This window comes from Amblyraja radiata, chromosome 10 (assembly GCF_010909765.2).
Source record: "Amblyraja radiata isolate CabotCenter1 chromosome 10, sAmbRad1.1.pri, whole genome shotgun sequence".
Lineage (NCBI taxonomy): Eukaryota > Metazoa > Chordata > Chondrichthyes > Rajiformes > Rajidae > Amblyraja > Amblyraja radiata.
The window spans coordinates 26,251,117-26,276,833 of NC_045965.1; the positions used below are offsets into that span (position 1 = coordinate 26,251,117).

General features: G+C 40.3%; 1 protein-coding gene across 11 annotated transcripts in view; it reads left to right on the forward strand.

Annotated features, from left to right (window-relative positions):
• The window catches only part of rasal2 (RAS protein activator like 2), a 351,759-nt gene that overhangs the window by 308,938 nt on the left and 17,104 nt on the right, over positions 1–25,717 (forward strand). For 9 of the 11 annotated variants that reach the window (XM_033028400.1, XM_033028394.1, XM_033028397.1 and 6 more), the window contains 7 exons: positions 4,976–5,074; positions 11,074–11,628; positions 15,685–15,829; positions 18,383–18,527; positions 20,367–20,603; positions 21,159–21,360; positions 23,545–23,747. In XM_033028400.1, the coding sequence (XP_032884291.1) occupies positions 4,976–5,074; positions 11,074–11,628; positions 15,685–15,829; positions 18,383–18,527; positions 20,367–20,603; positions 21,159–21,360; positions 23,545–23,747 (1,586 nt within the window). The remainder of the gene's footprint in view (positions 1–4,975; positions 5,075–11,073; positions 11,629–15,684; positions 15,830–18,382; positions 18,528–20,366; positions 20,604–21,158; positions 21,361–23,544; positions 23,748–25,717) is intronic. The other 2 variants (XM_033028395.1, XM_033028398.1) reach the window with 1 other exon arrangement.

Here is a 25,717-nt window from a genome sequence, read left to right on the forward strand (position 1 = left end):
GGAAACATTTATGTTGCTAACTGCCACAGTGGTGCTTGTCATGTCTAAATGTCCCACTTGTTTTAGAACAATACCATCTTTCAGCACATGAATATAAAATATTACTGCTGCATTGTTTAGTTTGCCCCCATCTTACTTCCTCTGCTGTTAAAATCGTTATTTTCTAATTTCCTTTTGCCTTGATTTCAAAATGAAATGTCAGTCTTGATGAATAAATGCTTTGCCAGTCTTTACAGTAGAGGAAGAAGATAACATACCTGTCATTCTGGGTAGACTAATAATAAACAAAGAAATGAAACTTAGTTGAGGTAAAATTCAACAGTCCATCAATTACAAATGCATGTTGACTCTCTGTAATAATTTCAAATCTAAAGGAAAAAAATATGCATGTAATGATTGACAAACCCCATGTCCTGTACATTTCTGTATCAACATTTTAAGGGGAGTAGTGAAAAGTTTGCAGGTTCTTTTGCTTTCATTTCCAAGTTCTGTCGATTTTGAAATTCCTGTTGAAAAATTGAAGTAAAATAGGAACATTGAAATATAGCTCTGAAAATGTTCTACTTCATTGGAAAAAAAGAATGGAATTTATAAAGAAGACCAAGTGACAGAATACTTAGATAGATTTGATTTTTTTTTAAACAACAAACTAAATTAATATACACAGGAATTGCTGTGAATTCGTTTTCATAGATGTCCAGAAGACATTCAGAAAGATTTAAAATACGTTTATCTAAAGGTGATGACTTAAACTTGGATTGTGTGCACCCACGTATTAATTTTATTGGGTAGGTTGCTCAGGAGAAAAGTCAGTAAACACTTTTTAATGCATGAGTACCTCTCTCCCATAAAAACAATATATTGGAGTTTAATTAATAAATATATATCTGTGATCAGCAGATTTTTGCTACTGAATATAGAGCCAAAGCGTGCAGGTGAATATAGAATACAGATTAGCTACCTACTCACTGAACAGTGGAACTGCCTTGAGGACTGAATGGCCATATCCTGGACCTGTACACTCTGCAGTCTTGTTCTTGACCTTAAACGCCATCTGGACACAATGCAGTTGGCTATATTCTGTACCGCATGCATCCTGCATACCATTCATCTAGTCTCCAATGGCCCAACGTTATCTCACAGTACCCCAACACATGAAATTAAAAATTATTCTTATCCTCTCAATCTTATTTCACCCTATCCCTGCATTCATCTGTCACATCAGCGAGTACACGGAAAGAGGAGCAGCATGTGAGATTTTTTAATAGGCTTTAGTTTCCAGGAGTGACTGCCCCTAGTAGTACATAAAAGGAAGGCAGGCATTTATGGAGTTGCTATTTTATGGGTGAGGCTGTGCTTGAGGTAGTAGTGCTGTGTTTGAGGGTAAAGCAGCGGCTTTGGCGAAAAGGCCGAGGTAAAAGGTAAGAAAAGGTGCAGTCAATTTTTCTTCTCACCGGTTCTTCATTGGTCTTGGTGCAGTGCATTGGAATTGGCAGTTGTGGAAGTGATGGGCTCCTGTTGCAGGATGTGGGTGATCAAGGAAAATTCCAGTGTCCCTGAGGACTCACTGTTGGAAGTGTACCCAGCTGCAGCTCATGACAGACCGTTTGAAAGAACTGAAATTGTAGCTAGGCGTACCAAAGATCATCCGGGATGTAGAGGGAAACATAGATAAAGAGTTTTAGCTGGGTGGCTATGCCCAAAGTGCACTTAAAAGTAGATGGGTGACCAGCAGGAAAAGGAAATGGAGTAAGCAGAGAGTACAGGAATCCTCTGCAGCATTCCCTTTGAAAATAAGTGTAGTCTTTTGGACACTGTTGGGGAGGATAACCATTCAGGGGAAAGCAGCATCGGCAGTCAGGTCTGTGGAACCAAGACTGGCACTGAGGCTCAGCAAGGAAGGGTGGAGTTATGCAGAGCAATTGTAATAGGAGGCTCACTAGTTAGGGGGACAGACACAAGATGCTATGGTCGCAAACAGGATTCCAGGATGAAGTATTGCCCCCCTGATTGTGTGATCCAGGATATCTTGTATCCAGCATTTTTGTCTACCTTGGATAGGAAAAGTGATGTGATCCTGCAACACCTTACAGGGAGTTAGGGAAAGATCAAAAAGTAGGACCTTGGTGGTATTAATCTGTGGATTGCTCCCCATGCTAGGTGATAAAGAGATAGGATTAGGAGGATAGGACAGACAAATGTGCGGCTGATGAGTTGGTGGAGGGGTCAGTGATTAAAATTTTTAGACCATTGGGATCTTCTCTGGGGCAGATGTGACCTGTACGAGAGGGATGGGTTGCACCTGAACAACAGGGATGGGTTGCACCAATATCATGGCGGGCAGGTTTTTGTAAATCCTGCTAGGGATGGTTTAAACTACATTAACTGGGGGATGGATTCAAATCAGTATTGAGGCAGGTGGGAGGCTGGAAGTCAGTACAGGTTAATTACATCATGTTCAGTAGACAGAACAGGCAGGAGCACGGGAGGAAGCAAGGAAAGATTGTTGGATTAATCTGTATTTAAGGCAGATGAACCCAGGATAAGGATAGGTACGTGGGTTTGGACATTATAGCCATTGCAGAAACCTGACTAAGGGAGGGGCAGGACTGCCTGCTTAATGATGCAGGGTAAAGGTGTTACAGGTGAGGTAGAGATGGAGGTAAGAGAAGAGGGGGTTGCTTTATTGATTAAGGAGATCATGGCAGTGGACTGAGATGACATTACAGGGATTATTGACTGAGGCTATATGGGTGGAATTGAGAAATTATAAAGGGGATGATTACATTGTTGGGATTGTGCTGTAGACCTCCAACCAGTCAACGGGAATCAGAGGATCAAATATGCTGGGAGATTGCAGATAGTTGCCAGACTAATAAGGTTGTCAAAGTAGGGGATTTTAACTTTCCTAACTTAGACAGAGACTGTCAAAGTGTTAAAGGCATGGATGGGATAGAATTTACCAAGTGTATTCAAGAAAGTTTCCTCAAATAGGGCAAAGAGGGCCCTTCCACAATGGGCCCTGCAAGGGAGAGGTCAAAACTTGATCTACTTCTTGGAAATAGGCCAGGCAGCAGTTGGAGTATTGTATTCCGTTTTGGTCATCCTGCAGTAGGAAAGATGCTAATAAACTTGAATGATTCCGAGATTTACAATGATGTTGGCAGGGCCTGAGTTATAGGGCGAAGTTGGGCAGGATAGAATATAGTAGGGTACATAATCATGAGTGGCCTAGATCAGATAATGCACATAGTCTTTTTACCAGTGTAGGAGAATCAAGAACTTGACAGCATAGGGTTAAAGTGAGAGGGGAAAGTTTTTATAGGAACCCGAGGGGCAATTCTTTAACCCAGAGGATGCTGGATTTAAAGTCATTTGGAAGGTGCAGGGATATAAAGGTTTTGAAGGATACAGCCAAACACAGGCAAATGGAACTACTTAGATGTGGAGGTACTTTTGCCTCCATCACAGTGAGGAGGTGCTTGGTGAACTCACTGTGGTGGATGTTAATTTGTGTTTATTGTGTGTTGTTATTATTACATGTTTGGCTGCAGGCAACAACATTTCGTTCAGACCGAAAGGTCTGAATGACAAATAAAGGATTCAATCAATCAAAGGCATCTTGCTTGGCGTGATGAGTTGGGGCAAAAATTGCCTTTTTTCCGTGTTTAATCATTATTTCTCTAATTTCTCAGTGCAACATTGCCTCTCCATGCCCTAGCAGATGAGCTTTTAAATTATTCTTCATTCTCCCTCACCACCCAATCCCTGGGAATAGACTGAGATGTTTGATCATTTCAAGCATAAGGGGAGAGAGAAGAACTCGATTAATAGGGCAATATAGGTGATTGACTGGCTGCAGCCCAGGAGATTAGCTTAAGGTCAAGATTTTACAATGGTCATGTCATAAAAAGGTTCAGTGTGAGGACAACCAAGGATTTGAAAGCAGACCCTCTTAATTCATGTGTGAAAGAATGATGATCTTTAAAACGGACTGTGTAAATGTGATATTAAAATTCCTCTGTAAATTAATTCCTTCAATCCCTTGTTCTTAATAGGAAATACTGTCTTCAGAAGTACCATATTTTCCCAATATCATGGCAGTGGGAAACTGCTGGCAAAATGTTCGCCTAATTATTGCATTAAACATTCACTATTGGTCGTGCTGTGAATACCTCGGTTGCTAACACCTAAAGCAGGCATCATTTGAATTTGGACCCAGGCACTGAGGGTGATCTCACCACTGTGACTCAATTGACACAGAGACCACTCCATAACCACAAAGGACATGGTTTCCTTTGTGCTGCTGCTGTAATGCTACCTCAGGGTATAAACAAGTGCCATTGGATGCTGCAGGCTGCCCTTTTGTCCTACCTGAAATGAGACTCAAGCTCTCAGCCATGTGTTTTCTGTGGGATTTGAAATATTCCCTGACATGGGATAATATACATGGTGAGGAGCTCTTATTACAATGGTAGTTTTAATTGTACTTTTCAGAAATCCATTCTGTGGTAAAGTTTAGTGGTTTAAACGGAATCCTTTGCAATTAATGAGTGTCTCATTCTGGGAAAAATGCTGACCTTGCTCGGCAAGGGATTGAGTTGAATGCTGTCACTCTGTTTGTATTCCTTTGGCTACTTTGATTTATGCAACTGTGCACTGTTTGGTCAGCCGGATAAACCCTTCGTTCCTAACACTGGGTTACAGCAGAGTGCAAATGTAATTGATACTTACAATCTTCTTCTGGATACAGGATTACTTTAGTTCACAACACATGACTCACTCACATTCCTGTAAAAACATGACATTCAAGATTCATTGTCCAATGGTACATTAGAATGTTTCATTACTTCACTGAACTGGTATTACTTTAAACCCCTTATTACATCCTTTTACAGAAGGAAACAGCTCTTGCACATTTTTTGTCTTGCACTTGTGGCATGCTCAGGCATAACCCTAACATTTTGTGTTGCAGGTTTCATACACGGGAGGGAGTAAATGCTTCAGCTGTTCATCTGTGGCAGAGAGAGATAAGTGGATGGAGAACCTTCGGAGAACAGTGCAACCAAACAAGGTAGTTATATTTCAGCAAGAATGTAAATGTAAACTGTGTTATAATAGTTCTACTTTTAAAGTAAAGGAACTTGATAACCTAGTTGATAAAAATTAAGTAAGAGCAAATGAATATCAGGATAGATACAATATGATAGTCATACACCACAGAAACAGGCTCCTCAGCCCAATCAGTCATGCTGACCAAGGTGCCCCATCGAAGCATGGCCTGTTCGTCCTCTGAATCTTTCCTATCCATTTATCTGTTCAGATGACTTTCAAATGGTGTCATTGAACGCCTCGATTACTTCCGCTGGCAGCTCGTTCCATGTACCCCCTGTCCTCTGTGTGAAAATGTTGCCCCTCAGATTCCTACTAATTTTCTCCCCTTTCACCTTAAACCTATGTTCTCTGGTTCCTAATTCTTCTACTCTGGGGAAAAAGGTTGTGCATTTGCCCTATCCCTCTCCAGATTTTATGTACCTCTATAAGGTTACCCCTCAGACTCCTGCATGCCAAGGAATAAAGCTCTAGTCTGCCCATCCTTTCCCTATAACTCAACCCTTCGAGTCCTGGCAACATCCTCATAAGTCTTCTCTGCACTTTTTCCTGCTTAATAGCATCTTACAGCAGGGTGATAAATTTAAACACAGTACATGTGTGGCCTCACCAACGGCTTTTATAACTAACATATTGACTGATGGGATGTTAAACTAATTTCCCTGACTGATGAAGGCCAGTATATCAAAAGCCGCCTTCATCACCTTATGTAACCGAGATGTCTCTTTCAGGGAATGATGTACTTGTCCTCTGAAATCCTCTGTTCTACAACACTCCCAAGGCCCCTACTGTTTACTGTGAAGGACCTGCTTTGTTTTGACTTTCCAAAATGTAACACTTCAAATGTATCTGGATTAAACTCAAATTATCATTGCTCAGTCCACTTGCAAAGCTGATCAAGATCCCATTATACTTCTTGATAACCATCTTTATTATTATGTGATGCATTTACAGTGCATTCAGAAAGTATTCAGACCCCTTCACTTTTTCCACATTTTGTTACGTTACAGCCTTATTTTAAAATGGATTAAATTCTTTTTTTTATCATCAATCTATACACAATACCCTAGAATGGAGAGGCAAAAACAGGTGTTTTAAGAATGGCAGGCAGTGACTAGTGGGGTACCGCAAGGCTCGGTGCTAGGACAGCAGCTATTTACAATATATATTAATGATTTAGGTGAAAGGATTCAAAGTAACATTAGCAAATTTGCAGATGACACAAATCTAGGTGGCAGTGTGTGAACTGTGAGGAGGATGCTATGACAATGCAGGGTGACTTGGACAGGTTGGGTGAATGGGCAGATACATCGCAGATGCAGTTTAATGTGGATAAATGTGAGGTTACCCACTTTGTTGGCAAAAACAAGAAGGTAGATTATTATCTTATTATGAAGGCCAACATGAATTATGTAGTAGTTGAGTATAGGAGCAAAGAGGTTCTTCTGCAGTTGTACAGGGTCCTAGTAAGATCACACCTGGAGTATTGTGTGCAGTTTTGGTCTCCAAATTTGAGGAAGGACATTCTTGCTATTGAAGGAATGCAGCGTAGGCTCACAAGGTTAATTCCCGGGATGGTGGGACTGTCATATGTTGATAGAATGAAGCGGCTGGGCTTGTATACTCTGGAATTTAAAAGGATGAGAGGGAATCTTATTGAAACATATAAAAATAATGGTTTGGGCACGCTAGAGCAGGAAACATGTTTCCGATGTTGGGGGAGTCAAGAACCAGGGGCCACAATTTAAGAATAAAGGGTAAGCCATTTAGAAAGGAGATGAGGAATTACACAGTTTTCACACAGAGGGTTGTGAGTCTGTGGAATTCTCTGCCTCTGAGGGCGTTGGAGGCCGGTTCTCTGGATGCTTTCAAGAGAGAGTTAGATAGAGTTAGATAGCGGAGTCAAGGGATATGGGGAGAAGGCAGGAACGGGGTACTGATTGTGGATGATCAGCCATGATCACATTGAATGGCGGTGCTGGCTCGAAGGGCTGAATGGCCTACTCCTGCATCTATTGTCTATTGTGTAACGTCACGAGGCAGTGCTTCCTGTAGATCCCTTTGATGGTGGGGAGGCCAGTCCCCTTGATTGACCAGTATCCTTCTTTCCCTGCATTTCTAATATTTTCTGCAGCATCCTTTGTTCCTGAGTGCTCAAATTTCCCAATCAAGTGTTGATGTAGCCAGTAAATATGCTTTCCACCATACACGTATAGAAGTTTGATGGAGCATTCAGCGACAAGCCAAATCTCCTCAAATGTTGAGGAAGGAAAGGCTTCTTGTCTTAAATGTGTTGATCAATCTGCAGCTATTATTTGTATTGGACTTTGCACAATTGATTAAAACTGTTCTTTCTCACATTTTAAGTTCAAAGTCCCATCGTGCCTTTTGGCCTACTATGATACTATATTCTACAGATTTTACCACACAAGGGGATTTTTTGCATTTCAAAGGTTTAAGGATAGGTCATTTTCAGTTGATATCATCCACAGTTTTAGTAAAGATTTATATGGATTTCATTGCTGAGTGCTAATGTAAAACAGACATTACATAGATATATTCTAGACACATGTATAACAACATTTGCTATTTGATGGCATTAGTGTTCAGACAAATTGGATGCATATTTCAATTGACTCAATACAGTGCAAAGTGGTGAAGTAATGCTGACTCTAACAATACGTCACTTTGAATTACCACATGAAACCTCCCGTAAAGTTCATTGGGTCAGTTTTATGCTGCTAGGTGATCAGGCTTATCTCATCTAGTTTTCGTATTCAGATTTCAATAAGGATGCTGTAAAACATTGTTCCTAGTGATGTAGCTCCACGGTCCCCCGCAGTATTAATGCAAATGTAGTAGGGATTATGCAGTGGGCAATGATATATTTTGGAAAACTTGGCAAATTCACTCTTCTCGAGTCTAGGATATGTTAGTGCCATGCTGATATTTTTTAAACAGAAGTAAGGGTTTGGAAGTCTCATTATTCTTGGACTGCAATGTTCATAACTTCAATTAAGCATATTCATAAAGTTCTGCGTATATTCATCCTGATGTTGGAAGATGCAGAATGTAATTAAGTGTATGCTCACAAGGTCTGAATAATCACATCAGTCTTGCAGATTTAATCTGTAGCTTTCTGCTCCTAACAGTAATACTGTTATTCACCTCTCAGCCTTATATAATGCTGTTAGGACTCTGCCTTCTGTCTCCATGGACTGTAAAATCTGGAAACGGTGGGTGCACTCCAATTTTGACGGTGTTCACATCTGTTGCTAACTCCGTGCTCTCATTTCTGTGCTCAGTTCACTGTCACATTCTGTTCTTTCAGGTGTTTTCATTGCTGCTTGCCGGCAAATCAAATGCTGGTTTGTTCTTCAGATAAATATCAATATGATGTACAGTTTGTGTGGTGTTGTGGGACTGCATGACGCAAGCATTGCTTTCACGTGAGCGGGGCTTTTCCAGAACTGCAGCACATTACAGTGTGCCTGCCTGTGTGTACGTGACTTCACTCTATGCACAGACTTTGTTCATACTGTCAGTCTTGTGAGCAAACCGAATTGGGTCTATTTCTGGAATAATCATTCATGAAGTTATGCTAATGATCCCTACCAACAGCCCTCTTCCAATTTCACAATTATTGAAACTCCATTTCCTTACCAATTCATTCTTGTTCATAGTAAGAGTCGCAGTGAGCATGATCCTTTAATTAGATTACAATTTTAATCTTTAAGAAGACTGCTGATGATTAAGATTACTGAATTTCAATTGGATCCTTACTTGAAGTGAATTTTGATCACTGTAAGCACTCATTAATAAAGGATGCTTTTAATCTTCAATCTCACTCTCAAGATTCAGCATTTGAAGAAAGACAAGTTGATTTGATAATGCAAGCTATGTAAGGTACTGGTAACATTGACAATAACATTTATCTGACTTGCTGAGGAACGCTTGCAAGATTGACTCCTTTTCAAGGTAAGGGAACTTTGGATGACCAGAGAGGGGGTAAATTTGGTTAAAAAAGAAATGGAAGCATACGTAAGGTTTAAGAATTTTAATCAGACATGGCTTTTGAGGAATATAAATCAAGCAAGAAAGAACTTAGGCAGGCAATTACAAGAACTCAAAGAGACCATGAATTGTTATTTACAAGTCAGATTAAAGAAAACCATGAGGCTTTTTTTATGTACGCTAAAATAGATGGTAATAGGGCGAAGTTCAACCCCTCAAAGATAAAGGAGGGAATTTATGCCTGAAGTCAGAGGATGTAGGCAAGATATTAAATTAATACTTTGCATCAGAATTCACCAAGGAGAAAGCCGTGGAGGTCAGTGTGAGATAGACTAATATGCAAGGGCAAATAGAGCTCAAGAAGGAGGGGTCTCTTGAAAATGATTAAGGTGCATTAAATCCCCAGGGCAAAATGGGATCTATCCCTGGTTATTGAGAGAGGCAACAGGAAATTGTAGAGGTCTTGATGAAAATCTTTGACATTGTTGCTCCATTTTTTAAGAATGTAAGTAGATATAATGCAGGAAATTATGGGCTGGTGAGCCTCACATCAGTGATAGGAATGCTAATGGAGAGGACTTCAGGATAGGATTTACTCGCATTTGAAAGCGAATGGGATAATTCGGCAGTCAGCGTGGGTTTGGCTGTGGCCGGTTATTTCTTACTAACTTGATTGAGTTTTAAAGAGGTGATTAAGCTGATTTGTGAGGGAAGAGCAGTGAATCTATCTACATGGATTTTAATAAAGTATTTGATACTACTGCATGGGAGGCTGATCCCTAAGGTTAAGATGCACGGATCCATGATGACGGGCAGTGAGGAAGGCTGTTAAAAGATACAACAGGATTACAGGTATAGGGGTAGAATCGGCAGAGGATGTTCAATTCAAGCAAATGTGAGGCTTTGCACTTTGGAAGGTTGAATGTACAGGGAAAGTAACAGTTAATAGCAAGATAGCTAACAACGACATCATTTAATCCAAGTCCCTAGCTCCCTGAAATTAGGACCACATGGCAATAGGGTAGTAAAGAAAGCCTATGGTATGCTTGCCTTCATTATCCAAGATATTGGGTATAACAGTCAGGAAGTGATGCTGCAGCTTTTGTAGCAGTTTGGTTAGGCTGCATTTGGAGTATTACATGCCATTGTGATCAGAAGGATGTGGAGGCTTTGGAGATGGTACAGAAAAGGTTTTAGCCTGTATTTGGGAATATTAGTTATGAGGAGTAGTTAGACAAACTTAGATTGTTTACTTTGGCGAGGCATCATTAGTGTAGACGGTCAGAGCTTTTTCCCAGGGTGTGAATGTCAAAGAATGGAAAGCATAACTTTAAAATCAGAGGGGGCATGGTTAAAGGAGATGTGCAGGACAATCTTATTCACAGAGAATGATAACTGCCTGGACTACGCTGCCAGGTGTTGTGCTGCAAGTAGATACAATATTGGCCTTTAAGATGCTTTTAGATAGGCATATGGATATGTAGGGAATGGACGGATATGGATCGCATACAGGCAAGGGAGTTTTGTTTAACTTGGCATCATGTTCGGCACAGACATTATGGACTGGAGGAGCTGTTCCTGTGCTGTACTGTTCTATGTTTTATGGATGAAACTTAACAACCCTGCAGTGGAAATTGGATTGCAGCAAGTAGGACTCTTTCTTTCTGATGCCTCATGGGCTGGTGTTTTATTCTAGCTCTGTTGTTCGGAAAAGCCACCAAACAAGTCTCAGTCTCTTGCACATATTTAAAAAAAAGGGAATTAGAGGGGATAGTAAATCAGGCTGGGATCAAATGCCAAGCTTTTCAATTCCATCTATCATCACCATCATTATCAAATTCAAAATATGGCATGGCTTTGGACCAGGTAACCTGGGTGGGTCTGTCGCACAAACGAAAAAATGAATGGACTAAGAAATAATGATGGACCTATTGCTTTTATTTGCAGGACAACTGTCGTCGTGCAGAAAATGTACTCCGCCTGTGGATTATTGAAGCAAAGGACTTGGCCCCTAAAAAGAGATACTTCTGTGAATTGTGTCTGGATGACACACTTTATGCACGAACTACCAGTAAAATGAAAGCAGATAACCTGTTTTGGGGTGAGCACTTTGAATTTTACACTTTGCCAATGGTCAGAAACATCACTGTGCATATTTACAAGGATATGGACAAGAAGAAAAAGAAAGATAAGAATAATTATGTGGGACTGATCAATATTCCGATCACCAGTGTCACTGGACGACAGTTCATAGAGAAATGGTACCCTGTCAGCACACCAAATTCCAACAAGGGCAAAGGAGGAAGTCCTTGTATTCGCATTAAATGCCGCTATCAGACAATTGCCATTCTTCCCATGGAACAGTATAAGGAGTTTGCAGAGTTTGTCACCAATAACTACACCATGTTGTGCTCTGTTTTGGAGCCTGTTATCAGTGTGAAGAACAAAGAAGAGATGGCCTGTGCTCTTGTTCACATCTTGCAAAGTACTGGCCGTGCAAAGGTAAGCAAAAACACCTCTTGTTAAAATTTTGGCACGTTTTATCAGCACATTAGAACACTCAAGTTCTCTACGTTGTTTTGAAATGTCTGACTGCTGATTTTTTTCAATTTAAGCGCACGGTCTTTTTGGGGATCTTGTTTCAAGTTTGACTTTAGTTTATTGTGCAGTGAAAAGCTGTTGTTGCGTGCTCACCAGTCAAACATGATTACAATCGAGCCATTCACAGTGTACAGATACATGATAAATGGAAAAACGTGTAAGTTTGATCAATGATGGTCTGAGGGTCTACAATGAGGTAGATAGTAGTTCAGGACTGCTCTCTAGTTGTGGTAGGATGCTTCAGTTGATAACAGCTGGAAAGAAACTGTCCCTGAATCTGGAGGTGTGTGTCTTCACAAATCTACCTTTTGCCTGACGGGAGAGGGAAGAAGGTGGAGTGGCCACAGGGCGCCTCATCCTTGATTATGCTGCTGGCCTTGCTGAGACAGCGTGAAGTTTAAATGGAGTCAATGGAAGGGAATTCAATTCAATTCAATTCAATTCAACTTTAATGTCATTGCACAAATACTGAGTATGGGTACAACGAAATGCAGTTTTGCGTCAGTCCGTAGTAGTGCAATATAGAAATTAAAAAAAAAAAAAAAAAAAAAGAGGATACAGAATAATAAAAAATACAGAATAATTAAACAATGGGGACGGAGGGACCGGAGGAATCTATCGGCGGGTAGTTGGTTTGTGTGACGGTCTGGGCTGTATCCACAATTCTCTACAATTTCTTGTGGTCTTGGGTGGAGCTGTTCCCAAACCATGCTGTGATGCATCCCAATAAAATGATTTCAACGGCGCATTTGTAGAAGTTGGTGAGAGTTGTTGGGGACTTGCCAAACATCCTATAACTTCTCAGGAAGTAGAGGCATTAGTGTGCTTTCTTGGCATCTTTCATCAATATGGGTAGTCCAGGAGAATTTGTTGGTCATAATTTCTCCTCAGAATTTGAAGCTTTCAACCATCTCTACTTCGGCGCCATTAATGGAAACCAGGGTATATGTACTGATTTGCTTCCTGAAGTTGAACACTATCTCCTTTGTCTTGCTGACATTGAGAGAAAGTTGTTGTCTCTACACCAGTTCACGAGGTTCTCAATTTCCTTCCTGTACTCTATCTCATCATTATTTGATATCTGTCCAACAATGGTGGTGGCACCTGCGAGTTCTGCAATATTAGGCCTTTACTGCAATGGGCCAGTGCCCAACTTGGCAGCTCTGTTTTTCACCAGCACTCCTGCTCCCAAGATTTTTTTGGTACGTCCCTCTTTTGAATTTTGCACGCTTTTATCATCAGTAAAAAGTCAGTGTTAGTTCTCTATAACATTATCTTGTCTGCAGGTGCAGGCAGTCTTTTGAATCTTACACAATTCAAATAATTCAAACTATCGGGATTTGGTTTATTTTTATTTTTTTTATTGGAATGGCTCATTGTCTAATTTGTATCTTGTGATATTTATTGCTGTGATTCAATTTCTGATCAAAAAAAGACACTAAATGCTGGAGTAACTCAGCGGGTCAGGCAGCATCCCTGGAGAAGATGGATAGATAATGTATCAGACTTGGAATATTACTTATCCATGTTCTCAGATTGCTGCTTCACCCGCTGTGTTATTCCAGCATTTGTGTCTTTTTTTTGTAAACCAGCATCTGCAGTTTCTTGTTTCTACGTCTTAAATTTCAGATACTTTCTTGCTCGTATTGAAATCTCTTCTGCCTCTCTCCACTTGGGGAACAATGATAGGCGAATCATTAACAATTGTTGCTACTCTGCAGGAGAAAATTCTTGTTAAAGCTCAGAAGATAAAGAACCTTTAGCAGATTAAGGTCACAGCTTCTGTGTTAGTCATTATGTGGAATGAGCAATTACAATGGAAGCCTTGTTGCAGGTGTGTTTCAGAACTTAGCCCCAGGTCAGCTAACTGTCAGGAGGCAATGATAGACTATGTGAACTCAAGCTATATATCTGAGTGTTTAGTAACCAAGTCTACAAGAGCAACTTCGGAGCTGCAGCAGTGGCTCGGTGACTTACTGTAATACATATTCTGTCTGATGCAGTCTTGAGACCTGGGGCTGACTCTACACCCTGGCATGTGGCGATGAAGGTCTCTCACATGAGCTGTTAAACCTTCTGCTGCCTCAGGTGATGTAGAAGATACAATGATACAGTTTAAAACAAACTGGGGATTCTTATTCCTTCGCAGCCAGTATTTATCCCTCAACATCATTAAAATATTTTTTCAGATTATTTTCATGTTGATGTTCGTGGAGTCTTGCTGTGCTAAAATTGGCTCCCGGATTTCCTACATTGCAAATTTGCTCACACTTCAATGAAATTGTTCTTTTGATTATAAAGCTTTTCCAAATCTACTAAAGTAATGAATGACACCATATAAAAGCAAGTCAAACGTTTCTTTGAATGCATTACCTTGTTCTGCAGAATCGTAGGTTTAGCTTTTGTCTCTGAACTCTGCAGTGAATGAGAGGGGTATAAAATTATCTGTTTTCTGATTAGCTGGGATGTTGTGTTTGGCTATTTTTTATACAATTTTGCTGCCTACAAAATAATTTGCAGATGTTTAAAGCCATGTAATACTTGTTTTCCCAAGTAGAAATTTGTTCCAAACCTCAGCATGCAGTATTCAGGGGAGCGAGCAGAATATAGGAAGACAAATAATGTTGAATGTTGTGATTTAATTAACAAAAATCCAATCCTTTCTAATTCATTACATTTTAATTACAACATAAGGTAGCATTAAGGGCCTGTCCCACTATCCCGAGTTATTCACAAATTCTCCCGAGTTTTCCCCTTGATTCAAATTCGCAGAATGTCCGTAACGGGTCCGTAGGAGGCCGTAGGAGTCCGTAGATATATCGTAGCGGCTCGTTAGGCAAGCTGTAGGTACTCGGGACATCCTCCCGAGTATTTTTTTTTACTCGTGGACATTTTTTATCAGGCTGGAAAAAACATCCCGACTTACCTGATGCCCTTGTACCTATGGCTGGCATAACGAGCCGCTACGATATATCTACGGACTCCAACGGCCTCCTACGGACCCTGTTACGAGTCTGCGAGTTTGAATCAAGGGGAAAACCCGGGAGAATTTGTGAATAACTCGGGAAAGTGGGACAGGCCCTTAACTTTACATGTGGTTAAAATTTCACATGCATGTTCAAAGCTTTACAATATTATGTATTGCATCGAAATGTGATAATCTCTAATTTATCCAGTTTCTAGAACTCAAGGAACTGAGCTAGAGGGAGAAATTAGGCAGGCCTGGACTTTACTCCGTGGAGCATTGGAGACTGAGGGGTGATCTTATGGAAGTGTATAAAATCATGAGAGGATAGATGTGTGAATGCATTGTATTTTTCCTCGGGTAGGTGGATCAAGAACTAGAGAGTATAGGTTTAAGATGAGCGGGAAAAGATTTAATAGAAACCTGAGGGATAAGATCTTCACTCAGAGGGTGGTTGGTATATGGAATGAGCTGCCAGAGGAAGGTACAATAACAATATTTAAAAGTAATTTGCACAGATACATAGATAGGAAAGATCTAGAGGGATATGGGATAAACATGGGCATGTTTAATATTTAGTCATGAATCCAGCGGCAATAGTTAATCTTGGTGTACAATCAAGAGTCTTAGAAATAGCGGTTTTTATACAGCATTTAATTGCGCAGTGACAACACCTTAAAGAGTTAAGCTGAACCCATGCCAGACATACAACAGATTCACATATTGAATGTGTGTAAATTTCTTCTCCCTTGTGTGGCTCAGTGCCAGCTTCTGTGCACGGTAGGTAATGGGGAATGATTCACTCCCCTGCATTTCTGTTCGCCTAGATGTGCCTCATTTCCAGTCTCTATGCTTCAATAAATTGCTCGTAATCACTTTAGATTAAAGCTGTGTGTGAGTGCTCATGCCAATGAAGATTTTATTATTCTCCTCACACTTCAGAACATCAGCTGTTACCCGCCATTGAGGCTCTTAATTCTTTCTCCGTCCAGGATTTCCTTACGGACTTGGTGATGTCTGAGGTGGATCGATGTGGGGAACATGATGTTCTCCTCTTCAGGGAAAATACCTTAGCAACAAAAGCCATAGAGGAGTATTTGAAGCTTGTTGGCCAGAAGTATCTCCACGATGCCTTAGGTAAGATACAATAATAGATGAATAAATAAATTCATTTGATTGATGCTCACTGATGCTGCTGCTACTGCTACAGCTCTCTTTCTGATGGAGAGTATTGATTTCTTATAACTGCTGACTAGTCTCTTTGAACAGAGAAGAAGTACCCAAAAGTAGGGTACTGTGTTCCTCTGTCCTCTGTAGGGTGTGAGAGAGGATGACACGCATTGTGGTTCAAAACATTCTGTGCCCCTCCTCCACAACAGATAATAATCAACAACATTTGATGACATTTACCTGGAATATCTCTTGGGTATTTTTGGAAGAAAGCTTTTACTCTTCTTTCACGAGTCACAAAATCTTGTCATGAGAAATTAGTTCATTGGAATTTGCAGTTGCAGTTGAACCCATTGTTTTCAGACTCAGAAGCAAGTGCCACCAATGATCATCTCCAGATCATTTGTTAATTTCAAATCTAAAACTGATGTACACAAATCTATTGAAAGTGTAAAGTTGTAGACTTGGGCCACAGATCAGGCCCATTCTCACCGACAGCAGAACAGGCTCAAAACGCCTGTTCCTACATTCCAAAGCAGCACAATTATAAAGAGAGATATGAGCCAATGCTAAGTTTCTAGGATCGTTAAAAATGTAAGAGGAAAATGTAACAGAAGTTTTTTAATTGATTTTGTTTTGATGAGAAAATTTTGAATATCTATTCCCTGCATGAGTCAATGGCAAAGAAGTATAAATGTAAAATTGTTACCAAGGAAGTAAGGTGAAAGATAGGAGGATGTTTTTGTTTTTGCAGAGTTGTTGAACATAGGAATGTTTAGCCACTGCTATTGATTCAGTCAGATGTGCAATAATATCTCAATAAAGGAATAAAGAGAATTTAAAAGAGAAAACAGGGATGTAGAATCTGCTTTAGAATCCAGCAGACAAGCTGGGCACAGTGTGGTCTCATTCAGTATCTTATTCATATTCTGTGTTTTATGCTAATTAACAATATAACTGTGTTGGAAAGAACTGCAGATACTGGTTTAAATCGAAGGTAGACTCAAAATGCTGGAGTAACTCAGCGGGACAGGCAGCATCTCTGGAGAGAAGGAATGGATGATGTTTCCCTTCTTCAGACGGATGTCAGGGAATTGGGCGGGACAGAGATAGCATGTAGTCGGACACAGTAAAACTGGTGGGAGAACTGAGAAGGGGAGGGGATAGAGAGAGAGGGAAAGCAAGGGCTATTTGAAGTTAGAAAAGTCAATGTTCACACCACTGGGATGTAAGCGACCCAAGCAAAATATGTGGTGCTGTTCCTCTAATTTGCGCTGGGCCTCACTCTGACAATGGAGGAGGCCCAGGACAGAAAGGTCAGATTGAGAATGGGAGGGGGAGTTAAAGTGCTGTAATCTAAATTAAAAAAAATTAACTGCTGGTGGAAATCAGCGCGCCAGGCAGCATCTGTGGAGGCAGAGTAAAAGTTAATGTTTGGAGTCAAGACCCTGCATCAGGACTACATCAACGTTTACTACAATTTCAGATTGTATACATTATTCTGCTTTTCAATTGTTTGTTCCCCAGTAAATAAATTCCCCATCCTTCACTCAAAGATAAGCCTTCCTACCCAATTACTTAACCATAAATCTCATCACCCTCTTCTTAACTTACTTTCCACTGAACTTTATATCATCAGAATATTGAGCTTTGTTGCTCTCATTAACCTGATGTAAGTCATTGTTTTAAATGTGTTGCAGAGGCTCGAGAACTGTTTCTTATCACAAAGTCTACTAATTATAGCCAAAAAATCATGTTTATTCTTGCCCTTGATTTTCCCCAATGTCACTATCTTGAGGTCTAATCTTCTGCAAGAACCAGTCGACGCAAAAAAATTCATACGGAATTCAGGGTTTGGTTTCAGAACAAACTCTTTTATAACAAATTGGCCAACTTGGACACATGTCCTGGGGCAAATGCTTTCAGATAGATCTCTTTTTATATTACGCCACATCTCATATCTCATTCCCTGGAGTCTGTAGAGGGTTTGCTCAGCAGTATCTAGGCATGGGGTTACTTAAGTTCACTTTATTTTCAACTGGTTGCTGGCACTGGTATAATCCATTTTCAACCAAGTTTCAGTGAGGCCCCCCACCAGGCTTGAGAATCATCTTCCATCTTCGGCTGATCTGCCTTAGTCCATCTACACTTTAACCCATTGTCTGCCTTGACCCACTGTCCCATTAAATCCGACATTTACAGTTTCCTCCAAAAGTACCTTGTGTGTTTCACCTCCAGAAGAACTGACATATGTCAGAAGCAATTTCCCTCCCTAAAACTGTATTGATTTAGCTGCTGGTCTTGTCTTGTGGATGAAACAAGCTCTGTTGCTGCTGCTCTTTGTTGCTGCAAATTATCAGTGTTCTTCCCCATTTCTTAACTTTATTTTCCATGAACCAAAGATCTTTGAACAAATGAGGTGCCACTGTTATTTTAGAATCTACTTTTCCTGTAAATGATATTACTAACAGTGTCATCCTCGTTAATTTGTCAATTTAACCTGCTTGCTTTCTGCTTCAGGTGAGTTCATTAAGGCACTTTATGAATCAGATGAAAATTGCGAGGTGGACCAGAGTAAGTGTTCATCCAGTGAACTGCCAGAACATCAGAGTAATCTCAAGATGTGCTGTGAATTGGCCTTCTGCAAGATTATCAACTCCTACTGGTAAGAACAGTCATTTGTCAAGAGTGTTTAATTGTCATATGTACCATGAACGGAACAACTACAATTTTCATCGCAGCAGCCTAACAGGCCCATAAATGCAATACACATCAATAATATATAATAATATTTTAAAATACAATAAAATAATAACCATAATACCAGTACAATAAATTCTAAACTTCTTAGTGCAAGCAGAGACTGTCTATAGAAATTCATAGTTGCTGAGTGTAATGTTATATAGTGTTCAAGAGCCTGAGGGGCATTGGGATAAAGCTATTCTTGAACATAGAAACATAGAAACATAGAAATTAGGTGCAGGAGTAGGCCATTCGGCCCTTCGAGCCTGCACCGCCATTCAATATGATCATGGCTGATCATCCAACTCAGTATCCCGTACCTGCCTTCTCTCCATACCCTCTGATCCCCTTAGCCACAAGGGCCACATCTAACTCCCTCTTAAATATAACCAATGAACTGGCCTCGACTACCCTCTGTGGCAGGGAGTTCCAGAGATTCACCACTCTCTGTGTGAAAAAAGTTCTTCTCATCTCGGTTTTAAAGGATTTCCCCCTTATCCTTAAGCTGTGACCCCTTGTCCTGGACTTCCCCAACATCGGGAGCAATCTTCCTGCATCTAGCCTGTCCAACCCCTTAACGTGGGGGGTCATGGTTTTCAAGTTCCTGTACCTTTGAAATGAGAGCATGGTGTGGGTCTAGAATGATATTGGCCGCCTTTTTGAGGCAGTGCTACTTCTAAATACTTTCGATGGTGGGAAGGTCAGTACCTGTGAAGGATCAGGCATCTGTCCCAATAGATGATGTATATCGCACTTCCTTTTCTGCTCACAGACTCCCTGGTTCCCCCACTCCCTTTTCCATACAAAAGGGCCTGGATTCCCTGACTTCTTTCCCACTTTTGGAAACGCCTGTTTCTGCATTCCCCACATCTCATACTCCCTATACTCTCATGGAAGCTCCAGTTCCTATGCTCCCTTTCCAATCTCCTGGGCTCTGGTTCTCAGGCTCCATTTTCCACTCACAGGATCCCTGTATTGTGCGCTTTCTTTCAACATCTGATTTACTGGAAAATGTATTGTAATACTAATCAACATCAAAAAAAAGAGGATTGATAAGTTGTTGTATTAATAAAAATAACAATCAGCTGTCCAGAAAATGGCCCAGTCTGACACCACCAATGTCCCAAGCATGTTGCATCATCAGAGCCGAACTATATAATTGATAACACAACTGAGTGAACAAGACTGAAGCCATTCAACAATCTTTATTCATTCTCTGAGAAACACATGTACCCGCTTCTTGAATTTTTGGGAGCTGCTAAATGTATTTTATAATTTCATTGATCCAGAAATCCATTGCATTTCTTATATGACAAAAAATTTCCAGATATCAATTCTGAATGTGTTATTTGGCAATTTGATTTTTGTATTTATTATGTGTGCTTTTTGACATTTTGATATCCTATCAAGGTCAAATTTGTATTTCCTCCTCTTACACCTACTCTAAAATAAGTATTTTGCGGGAATTATTTTATGGAGAATTATGTAATTTGAAGAAAGTAACCAGAAGATAATCTCAAGCTCAGTATGAGGAAATATAAATACAATATTTTTGATCTAACATGAGAAAAAACCTTAAGCAACTAAAGGAGGAAAACAGATTAATGATCTGGTTAAGACACTTGCTCGGAACTAAAATAGTAAGTGAGTGGAACCCTGGGGGATGTCTGCTACATCCATGATGGATGAGGGAATAGACTAACTTGTGTGGGCCAAATGCCAGCTGGTCTGCCACGTTCATTTTTTTCTGGTTCTATTTCAGTGTGTTTCCGCGGGAACTTAAAGAAGTCTTTGCCTCGTGGAAGCAGCAATGTTTAATCCGTGGGAAGCACGAAACCAGTGAGCGGCTGATCAGTGCCTCACTCTTCCTGCGATTCCTCTGCCCTGCAATTATGTCTCCCAGCCTCTTTGGCCTGATGCAGGAGTATCCAGATGATCGCACGTCTCGCACCCTCACCCTCATCGCCAAAGTCATCCAGAATCTTGCCAATTTTACCAAGTATGTTATGCAGTGCTGTGTGTGCCATTTTAGCTCCAGTTGTCTACGTCTATTGTTGCTTGAGTATTATGTGGGTCAAAGTTGATTATTTGTTTTGATATAAATGCCAGCCCTAATTTGTATTTTGTAATTTTTAACGTCTGAATTAATATCCAGGAGTGAATAATTTAATTGAGGGGATCAGATGGTTTATAGTGAATTTTAAAGAAGGTAATTATAAGGACAAATTGAAAAAGGGTTTCAACTAAGTTCATGAGTGCTTTCAGTATTCTGATTTTCTTACTGCGTAAGTGGAGGTGACACTTTACTTCCTGCTGGAATGTTAAATCAACAACTACATTTCCGCCTAGTAATGTAACTAGCAATGTAACTAAATCTGTATCAGAAAGTTTGTTAACTGTTTTCTGCCTTGCCTTGGTTCTGAGTATAAAAAACTATTTTTAGTTGACTGTATTCTGCAGGCTATACTGAACACAAATGCTTGAAACCCATCAATCATTTCCCGCTGAGACAGTCAGCATTTTATTTTTCGATCACTTCTATTGATTTCCATAGGTTTGGGAACAAAGAAGAATACATGGCATTTATGAATGATTTTCTGGAACATGAGTGGAGTGGGATGAAACGTTTTCTGGTGGAAATCTCAAACCCAGACACGATATCCAACACACCAGGATTTGAAGGATATATTGATCTGGGTCGTGAGCTCTCTGTCCTGCACTCTCTGCTCTGGGAAGTGGTGTCACAACTTGACAAGGTACCTTGAAGTTATTTATCTATTAACTATTAAGCACAGTAGGTATGGGACAACACTAAGCTTTTTAATAATCTGATATTTTTAATAATTTAAGTGTTTTTATCCAAGTTTTAATACTTTACTACTTCAATCCTCCAAACTTCACATTTCTGATTAATAATGAAGTTGTGTTGAGGCAAACATTGTTGCTTCAATTGTTTTAAATTTAATTGTTTTCATTACACAAAAGCTTTCCATGTAATTTTAGTTTAGTTTAGAGATACAGTGCGGAAACAGGCCCTTCGGCCCACCGAGTCCGCACCAACCAGCGATCCCCGCAACTTAACACTATCCTACACTAGGGACAATTTCCATTTATACCAAGCCAATGAACCTACAAACCTGCATGTCTTTGGAATGTGGGAGGAAATCGAAATTCTCGGAGAAAACCCACGTGGTCACGGGGAGAAGTACAAACTCTGGACAAACAGCACCCGTAGTCAGGATTGAACCCGGGTCTCTGGCGCTGAAAGCACTGTAAGGCAGCAACTCTACTGCGCCACCGCTGGCTCCACTCCTGACACCGGCTTCTTTGTGGTCTCCTGGGAGGCATCTGCCGCTCCTGGGAACCTACGTCTCTCCAAGGGGAATGGACTTTGATCTTTCAACTCTTTTTCTATTTCGACCTTAAGCATACCCAAAGATCAGGGTAAACTTAAATTGGGACACGGAGTTCCAGAGATTCACTACTGTCAGCAAAGGTCTCTCGCAGTTAACTCTTAATTGACCATACATCGATTATCCTTACTCATGATGTTCGCAGATGGATTGGCAGGGTGTTTTTGTTCAGTTTTCTTTCTGTCTATCCTGATTAGTCACGTGATTTAGCTCAGAGCATATCAGCGTGAGCAAGTTCTGCATGTTTCAAGTAATGAAATCAAATACAAGCAAATTAAATAAATAAATACAACTAATTAATTAGAATGGGTGGCTGGGCAGATGATGTGTTCTGGTTGGGAACTGCTGGACCCTAGGGTTGTTAACAGTGACCACGTCTGCACTCATCCTTCAGTCAAATTCACTTGTTAATGAGTCTGTAGAAGGGTCTCGACCCACAAGGTCACCTATTCCTTCTCTCCAGAGATGCTTTCTGACCCGCTGAGTTACTCCAGCTTGTTGTGCCTATCTTCGGTTTAAACCAGCATCTGCAGTAGGTGTTGGCTGCTCCAGCGTATCTAAACTAGCATGCAGAAGAAGATAATGCAAAAATACTTTTATTTCTTCATAGAAATATATTAAAACAGGAAGTTCTTTCATTTACTCACTTGAAATATTGGTTGCTGTACAGTTCATTTGGTCCCCATTGGCAATCTAGTTTGTCAGAGTTGGCAGAACTCAACAAATGGCTTCAAGTTCTTTGGTGAAGGCAATAAATAATCTCCCTTGATGAGGACAAAAGTGTTGTTGTGCTTGGGATCGTACTCCAGCAGAAGTTGGTTGGAAAAGTGGTCACAATTTTCAACAATAGAAGGCTCACAGCGTATTTAGTTTCACTTACATCCTACCTATAAAAGTGTAATCTATTTTTTCACTTTAAGGAAATTAAGATGATTAACCTTGGCTAAAAGTAGCACTTTTGTTGAATGTCCCAAACAAAAAACTTACTGCTCTCAATTATTTTAAGACTGAATTTAGACTATACTATTGCACTGTATCTTGTTTCTGTTATATTATAAGTAGAAGTAATAATTTATACTATGAACATCAAACTGACATTACAATTGTTTGCATGCATAAACAGTTTGGTATTGCTCCCATTTTCAGTCTCTTCTTTTGCAAGTGAATCCTTCCCAACCATCCTTCCCTTCCTCTGGGTGGATGCAAGTTTTTCATTTAAGTTGCTTTGTTTTTAGAATCATTTAAGAAATTTATTTTGCATGTTTTGTATGTTTGAATGCTATGTTGGAATGGATAAGTTTGAGAGCACATTGAGTTACGTTAGTTTTGTTCTTAATTTATTTATGTCCCCTTTCTCCTCCTTCCCTTCCATTCATCCCTACCCCACTCCTGCACCATTTTTGCTGCCTTCCTAACCACAATCATCATGGTTATGTTGTTCGGCGCATCTGCATTCTGCTCCGTTCACATCAATCGCCATCCTCCACCCAATAAATTGTGGATGTTTCCGTGGTACTGTCCAACCAGGGTGAAAATTCATTTCTACAGGCAACAGTAGCGAAGCTTGGCCCTCTCCCACGCATACTCGGCGATATTACCAAATCACTAACTAGCCCCACACCAATCCAGCAGCAGGTCCGTCGATTTGGAGAGCACGTCAGTTCTTCCCCAAATGTGAGTGGCAGTGTGTCGTCTGGACTGCAGCGGATATTCGAGGATCCCAGTGACAGGTAGGAATTTGTTGCTAGATTTTTCCACATTAGCCTCAGTTTTGTTTGTTGTTCATCTGCACTGTCTGAGAAAGCTACACTTGTTATCCCCAGAAAATTATTTTTCTTTTGGACGAGTTTGTGAATAAAAACATTACTGTGTTCAAAGAAAGGGAATGGGGAGAGAGACTTTTGCTCCATTCAGTGACAAGAGAATTGAGACAGTTTTGGGCTCTCCCAAAATGTCCAAAGTTCATGACGCATGCACCTAAATACAGACGCTTGATTGAGGCTGTCTGAACGCTGTTGCTTCCACCAGCTGCAGTCAGCGTGATTCAAATGAATATTTTTCTTCGCTCTATTTTTAATATGAGCAATATTTCACATTCTGTCCCCTTAATCACAGTGTCTAGAGCCACCTTTATTTATGGTTCAAAAGGAATATTTTTGGTTATTTTTTCTAAAATGCCCTGCTTGTTGATCGACAATAGGTGCAGGAATAGGCCATTCGGCTCTTCGAGGCAGCACCACCATTCACTGTGATCATGGCTGATCATCTACATTCAGTACCCGTTCCTGCCTTCTCACCATATCCTCTGACTCCGCTATCTTAAAGAGCTATCTTTAAGATTTCCTCCTTCACTTATTTTACAAAATGTCCTAGTTTATCTGCCACGAATCTTTATTTAGCTCTTTTGCCTTCCTAATTTTTTTTCTCTAATTTCACCCCTGCATATTTTTGACGCTCAAGGCCTGCAAAAGTGAGCACTCATTCTTTGTCACAGGTGTCATATTGGATCACACATGCTCTTTGAACTCCAGTGGGTCCAGAATTTGGCCTTTATCCTTTTCTAAGCGGAAACATATTTACCTTTGATCCTTATTGAGGTATTTCTTGAATCCTTTCAAAAGTTCTGACTTCATCCACTTTTAAATTGCTGTTTCCACTACATTTAGTCAATCAAATCTTGGGCAAAGAAATTTGGCATTATGTTGGTTTAAATCTTACACTCTGGGTCTACAGGAATCTTTGTCCTTTTGTATAATTAGGCTAACTAACTTAATTATGATCAATCACCATGACAAAATAGTTTCCCTATGCCAATCCTTTCACCATCACACTTTAATTACTGAAACTAAAGCCAGAATTGTCGTATCTCATGTTGAGCAACTATATACTGATCATAAACATTATCTTGGATGTATTTTAAGAATTTTACACTCTGTCCACATTTTTAATACAATTTCTGTCCTGTTCAAAATTAGGGCAGTTGAAATCTCCTGCTGTTGCTGCTATTTATACGACACATCAGACTTGACCTACTTGATCTTCAATCTCTCTCTGACATGGACTCTGGCACTGGCAGGGTCCATACTTTGCTCCCGACAGTATGATAGCTCATTTGTTATCCTCAATTCAACCAGTTTGGTTTCATATGTTAATCTTCAGCATCCAATCTCTCCTCAGTTGCATTTATTTCATTAACCAATATTGCACCACCTCAGCCAATCCTCACTTTTATCCCTATCTCAATGATACCTTTCTGTAATAGTGATGCCATGCGGGCACATGTCTACTTATGTCCTTGTTCCCCTGGACCTAATCTCTTTGATTCATTGATGCATGTGATCATGAAACCATCTATTGCATTTTGTTCATCCTTTGTTTCCTTTGGCAAGTTTTTTTTACTAATTCCCTGTCCTTCATAGTCATAATGTCCTTCTGGTTTAAATCCTCTCTAAGTGGTCCAGCAAACTTCCCAGCAGTGATATTGACCCCAGTAACTGAGCGGTCAGGCAGCATCTCTGGAGGATGTGGATATACATTTCCTCTACAGATGATGTGGCGAGGTTTTGAGTTATTAGCTGCTGCTGAGTCACAGCCAGACGCTGCTGAGTCAACGAGCTGTAGTCCAGCAACATTGACTCGTGCTTTGAGTCGGTGTTATCAGTGAGTTATTTTGGATAGGGGAGGAAACAGGCACAGAGTT